This window comes from Orbicella franksi, chromosome 14 (genome assembly GCF_964199315.1).
Source record: "Orbicella franksi chromosome 14, jaOrbFran1.1, whole genome shotgun sequence".
NCBI lineage: Eukaryota > Metazoa > Cnidaria > Anthozoa > Scleractinia > Merulinidae > Orbicella > Orbicella franksi.
This window is the reverse complement of record NC_138158.1, coordinates 9,834,083-9,840,370: the sequence shown is the minus strand read 5'-3', so window position 1 is coordinate 9,840,370 and position 6,288 is coordinate 9,834,083. Positions and strand designations below refer to the sequence as shown.

At 38.1% G+C, this 6,288-nt stretch overlaps 3 protein-coding genes across 3 annotated transcripts in view; 2 read left to right on the top strand and 1 right to left on the bottom strand.

Annotated features, from left to right (window-relative positions):
- Positions 1–6,288, top strand: part of LOC145467188 (BTB/POZ domain-containing protein 6-like) — a 248,144-nt gene that overhangs the window by 96,131 nt on the left and 145,725 nt on the right. The gene's annotated exons all lie outside the window — the stretch shown is intronic.
- On the top strand, positions 590–1,634 carry LOC145467590 (adenosine receptor A2b-like). The gene has a single exon (XM_081451165.1). It carries the CDS (start codon positions 602–604, stop codon positions 1,499–1,501), a length of 900 nt encoding a protein of 299 aa, XP_081307291.1. The 5' UTR covers positions 590–601; the 3' UTR covers positions 1,502–1,634.
- Positions 4,521–5,822, bottom strand: LOC145468527 (trace amine-associated receptor 7e-like). The gene has a single exon (XM_081452264.1). The coding sequence runs from the start codon at positions 5,703–5,705 to the stop codon at positions 4,806–4,808; it is 900 nt and encodes a 299-aa protein (XP_081308390.1). The 5' UTR covers positions 5,706–5,822; the 3' UTR covers positions 4,521–4,805.

Sequence of the window (6,288 nt, the reverse complement as noted above, 5' to 3'; positions counted from 1 at the left end):
ATAATTGTTCAATATTTTAATGAAACATTCGTTCGCTGGCAGAAGTTAAACGCATTTTATCAATAATTGTCATAGAAAATGCACGGGTCTTTTGTTGAAGGACGGTTGCCGTTGCATGGTTGGCAACTAGAGACGAATGAAGTGCCAGGCCTCCCCATGAAGCCGTGTTTAATTACACTTTCATGGTAATGTAAATCAAACTCTTTTTTACTTGAAAGGGTTAAAATTTTGAAACTTAGGTAAGGAATAGACAACTCGAGTATATATAGCGCACACGACTTATGGTGATCGGGGAGAAAAACTGTATGTCTCAGTAAATATATGAGCGAAGTGTCACGCTAGTTAAATAAACGCGAAATTTGAGTATGGCATATGCCGCCATTCTTTTTAACCTTACCAAGGATCCAAATTTATTGACCTCTCAACGATCTGCAAAAGCAGCCAGATGGCCAAAATATATTCCAAAAGTGGAATAAATTAGTAGCACTTTTTCCTTGCTAAACTATTACGGTATCCTCGTGAATAACGGCCGACATTTTTAAGGTGGAAAGCTTTTGCTCCTGAATCAGAAAAAGACAGTAAAGGGTGCACACGGCGCCAAATGGATGACAACATCTCTATCAATGGCTCTTACTGTTTCCATCTTCCTGACCCAACCTTCCATCAAGCTTCCCAACGTTACACCATGAACCTGGTAACCGCCATCGTCAACATAATTACAGCCCCACTCGCCGTCGCAGTTAACCTTTTGGTTGTCATCGCCATCTTTAGCACGTCCCGTCTTCGGACGCCTTCGAATCTGTTAATAGCTTGCTTGGCGCTGTCTGACGTTTTGGTCGGCCTCACGGCTCAAACAAGTTATATAACTTACAGACTCATGGAAAACCAGCGTCGTTCAGTTCCTTGTTTTGTGATGGTCGTCTATTGCGCTTCCTTCTACGTTTGCTTTGGAGTGTCTTTCATGACTTTAACCGCGGTAAGCTACGAGAGATTCGTAGCTGTTCGACTACATGTTAGATACAACACTCTTTTCTCTTACAGTCGTGTCTTGAAGTATATGCTGGGCATATGGACGATAAACATTTTGTTGGCCGCATTACAATGGGCTAAAATTAACCGAGCAGCGAGAGGTACCCATCTTGTTGTCTGGCTTATTTGTCTCCTTGTATCTGGAGCGACTCAGTTCGGCGTTGTGGTCATAGTAAGAAGGAATCGTCGACAGCTTCAGGTGCAACTCCAAGCCGCTGCAAATCTTCAGAGGCAAAGGGAAGCCAAGCTTGCTAAAAGCATCGCTTTCATCGTTGCATTTTATCTAATTTTGAACTTTCCGGTGCTTTTTGTGACTTTCTATCATCAGATATTATGTCGTGACTTAAAAACTTACAACCATTACAGCTGGACAGAGACTTTGGCTTTTCTTAATTCACTCTCAAACCCCGTTATCTGTTTGTTGAAAAACAGACGGATTCGTCAAAAAGTCAAAGATCTCGTGAAGAAATAGGAAATTAGAAAAAAAAAAAAATTATATGCTTACGTTTTGTGACTAACTGTTTAGTTTAATCCAACTCATTCAGTAATTTCGGACACGAGCTTTGACGAAATTGGATTATAATATAAACTCGTAGATCTGTGGATGACGGAAATATTAAACCGAAAACATTCAAATTGTAGTTCTCTGTAGTTCCTTCCTATGGTACTGTTCATAACCCAATAGTAATTTAATTTTTTTTTGTCTATTTACAAGTATCATCAAAATAAGACATTTAGCTATAAAAAAACTGCGAAAAAACTTTTCTTAAAAACATTTAAGAAATTTTTTAAACGGTTAAAAAATACACAACGTTTTGACGTTCTCGAACGTCATTATCAAGTAAAAAAAAAAACAGTATGAATATTCTATGAATACAAGAAAAACAATAGTTCATTAAAAAGAAAGTTAACAAAAATATGCTCCAAGCTAAACAAAGAGTCTAGCACTGATGGAGTGACTCTGAGTGTTAAGGCTAGGCCTCCGTTCTTTGATGAATGACATTTAAGCGTTAAAATTAAATATTGCATAGATCGCAGCTACGGCATCTATCATCCAGTAGAGTTTCCAGGTTCATCTTAGGTATGTTCGTTTTGCCTTTTACCATTAATTTTAAATTACAAAATAGAACTTTGTAAACTTTCTTGAATGCAGTGTTAAAACGCTAAAAACCGAATTTTAGACAATACGCTAATAGAATACATGTTTCCATGTCTTCAGTAAGCGCTCGGCGGCAGCTATCTTCTTCTACCTGTAGCACTTTTTTGGGTATATTTTTTTTCTGTCTGGTGACTTTTTTTCGGAAAAGAGGACAACTTCGCATACCCAATAAAATTCAAACTATTCTTTGAGCACTGTTTCGCTTGCTACCTAGTAAATACGAAACCGAAGCTGCCCGTTTATTTAGCAATAAATAAGGGGGCTTCAACCGGCTCATATTAAAATTCAAAGACAATTATGTAAATACAAAGGTCAGGTGTTAATTTGCTAGATTTTAGTCAAGTTGCTTTCGACAGGAGGCAGATCCTTGTCAGATAGTGTTTGCCGAGCTAACGTGTTCACGAAAATAGCTTCCTTTTCATGTTTCTTACAGATATTTTAACTTACCTTTTTAATATATAAGCTCTATAATTTTTTCGCGTTAAAACCATTTTCATTCATTTTTCATTGTTTTCCTTTATCTTTCAACATTTTTATTGTTAACTGCCATGGACAACCAATGAATTGGGTGCTATGAAAATGTTTTTTTTTTTTATCAATATTTATTTAGCAGTTATGTTTTAGTTTTCTATTAGCAGTTAACTCTATATTTTTAGTCCAAGGTAAAAAAAGCGCGTTATGTATTTACTCCTTGTTGGGTCCAGTAAGGCCATTTCCGACAGTCATTTTTTACTTGTCGCATTCACTCACGATCAGCCTTGTTATGTAAGAAGAAATACAACAGGGAACGTTTTTTTTTTTCCCGTTCAAAAATTTCGGTTGGCTCGCAAAACAGTTTTGCACAGTACCGCCATAGTTAACAGAGGGGAATGGTTATGAAACCCGACAAAGTTCTTTGTTGTATGTTTTTGTTCGCTTTTTTGGCCTTGACTGTGCACAAAACACAATAGTTGTTTACTCCGTACTAAGGAACTAACCAATAGAAACGTTTTGGTTACGTAATTCATGCATAGTGTATGAGCACAAAACAAATGATTGTACACGGTCGTGGACCTTCCAGCATAAATCTTGGCATCTTTGTTTGCTCCTTTGATGTTTGCCAGGCTTCATAACCAGTGCCATATATTAACTATGGTTCCACCACAACAGCTTACTTGTAATTTTTAACCTACAAAAAATTGAAAACATAACAGCTTCACTGAACCAAATATCCTTATGTTCCATGTCGTCAAAATTCTAGGCATATTTTACCTACAGCTTCAGTTAATTTTAAATTCTTGGGCCTTCAGTTTAAACGTACAAGAATTTAATTCACCTTTAAAAACTTATCACAACACGAAAGAAAATAAACAATAGACGCCATACGCTTTCACCTTCACCAGGTCGCCACTTTCTTTAAAAGATCTATTACTCTTTGGCGAACTTGCCGATTCTTCCGACAAAGGATGAAATGGTTGAAAATGATTTAGCCAACAGTCAACTGTGCGGGGGGGGGGGGGGGGGGGGGAACGAAGGAAAAGACAACAAACAGGAAAGAAGAGGAAATAGGACCTAAGGATTCAACGTTCAGTGTTGTTTTTTCTACTGGCCATGGTAGTGGCTTTTAAAACCTGGGCGCAAAAGATTTTTTGGAATAAAACGTACGGTGTTTCGGAACATTTCTCGGTAAGAGGTTGTTTTCCAGATCATTTTGAAACATCAAAATCTTCTGTAATCGTAAGGCTGCATGACTTGCTGGGTTAAAAGGTTTCTTACACCTGCTCTTAATGAGAAATGAGCTCTAACTAAGTTCTAAGGGTGTGGAAAGTAATATCCTTAACATTTCCTAGCCTCTATTTACTTAATTAGGCTGTTAAAATACTGTTGGCCACAAGTATGTTTGGATTACTAAGCACCAAGCCCCATGACTGCTTAAATTTCATTTTCAATTTGACAGGAGAGAGTCGACCGAAAAATCAACTTGCATCAACTGGAAACGAAAATTGATTTAATAACCTTGGAATTGGACTTCAAAGAGAGTAAAATGCAAATGTCAATGCCTCCATTTACGTTTATTTCCTATCCAAATTTTCCGGTTGGTTATCAAAACAGTTTTGCACAGTTCTACAACAACAGCTTACTTATAATTTTTTAACTTACAAAAAAAAAAAAAAAATGAAGAACATAACAGCTTCACTGAAGTAAATACCTTCGTATTCCATGTCTTAAAAAATCTAGGCACATCGTAACTACAGCTTCGGTTAATTTACAATTCTTGCGCCCTCAGTTTAAAAAAGTATAAATATAGGTAATTCACCTTTAAGAACTTTGCACAGCACACCTTCATCGCCACTGGAAGTTTACATTAGTTATCTCCTATATTTCTCAAATGTTCTATGAATGTCTTTTATTTTAATTTTGAAAAGAAAAAGGAAATAAACAATTCTAGAGGCGCCATGCGCTTACATCTTCACCAGTTCGCTATTTTCTCTAAAATATCTATTACTCTTTGGCGAACTTGCCGATTCTTCCGACAAAGGCTGAAATGGTTGAACATGAATTAAGAAAAGCTTAAGCGACTGTTCAGCTGGATAGTGGTTAAAAATGCAAAACACGAGCAAGTTATTGTTGTAATTACTTATTTCTTCACGAAATCTTTGACTTTTTGGCGAATCTGTCTGTTTTTCAACAAACAGATGACGGGGTTTGAGAGTGAATTAAGAAAAGCCAAAGTCTCTGTCCAGCTGTAGTGGTTGTAGGTTTGCAAATCAAGTCTCAGGATCTGATGATAAATTGTCACAAACAGCACCGGAAAGTTCGAAATCAAATATACTCCAACGATTACAGAGAGACTCTTTGCAAGCTTAACTTCTCTTTGTCTCTGTTGATTTTCAGCGGCTGGAAGTTGCGCTTGAAGCTGGCGACGATTCCGTCGGACAATCACTAAAATGCAAATTTGAGTTGCTCCACAGACAAGAAGAAGGATAAGCCAAAGAATGAGATGGGTACCTCTCGCTGCTTGGTTGATTCTAGCCCATTGCAGCGCGGCAAGCAAAATGTTCAGAGTCCATATGCCCAGCATATACTTCACAACACGCTTCGAAGAGTAGAACGTATTGTATCTAACACGTAATCGAACCGCCACGAATCTTTCGTAGCTTACAGCACATAACGTCATGAAAGACACTCCGAAGCAAACGTAGAAGGCAGCGCAATAGACGATTCTCACAAAACAAGGAACTGAACGACGCTGGTTTTCCATAAGTCTGTAGGTTTTATAACCTGGTTGAGCCGTAAGGCCGACAAAAACATCAGACAGCGCCAAACACGCTATAAAAAGATTCAAAGGAGTTCGTAGACGATTGCAACTGAAGATGGCGGTGACAACCAAAGCGTTGACTATAACAGCGAATGGGGCTGTCACGATGTTGATGATGGCGGTTACCAGGTTCATGGTGTAACGCTGGGAGGCTTGATGGAAGGTTGGATCGGGAAGATGGTAACAGAGAGAAACTTCGGCAGAGATGTTGGTGTCCATTTCGAGCTTTGAATAAAACGTCTCAGCCCTTCTCCAGTGAATGCAATTATTCCTGATAATAATGAACCTATTTTTCTAACATTATACTTTGTACTATTTTGTGTTTCTTGGCGGTCAAAGGCTACGTAATTTCTTTTACGCCGATGTTCAGTCCTACCAGTTCTATTATTTGTTGTACTGAATTAATCTTTTAAAAGAAAGGCGCTTGTCTATATGATGCCTGTTAAACCAGAATAGACAGGTGTCAACTTTTAAAAGCTTTGAGTAATGAGCGTTTTGCAGTTTCAAATTGTCTTAAGTCTACAAGCGTATCTTTCCCGATCAGACTGACGTCTGCAATATGGTATGCGCAAAGACGCAACAGTCAACTGCGGCGGAAAAAGAGACGCGAAATGACAAACAAGACACGCAGAAGAGGAAGGAAGACCTAAAGATTCAACACTCAGTAGTGTTTTTTCTACTGGTAGTGGCCTTTAAGGCCTAGGCGCAAAAGATTTTTTTGGAGGAAAATGGTGTTTCGGAACATTTCTAGGTAAAGAGGTTGTTTTCAGATCATTTTGAAACAGCACAATCTTGTGTAATC

Excerpts from the sequence above, each read along its gene's own strand:
- LOC145467590 (XM_081451165.1), top strand. The coding sequence starts at position 602 with ATGGATGACAACATCTCTATCAATGGCTCTTACTGTTTCCATCTTCCT.
- LOC145468527 (XM_081452264.1), bottom strand. The coding sequence starts at position 5,705 with ATGGACACCAACATCTCTGCCGAAGTTTCTCTCTGTTACCATCTTCCC.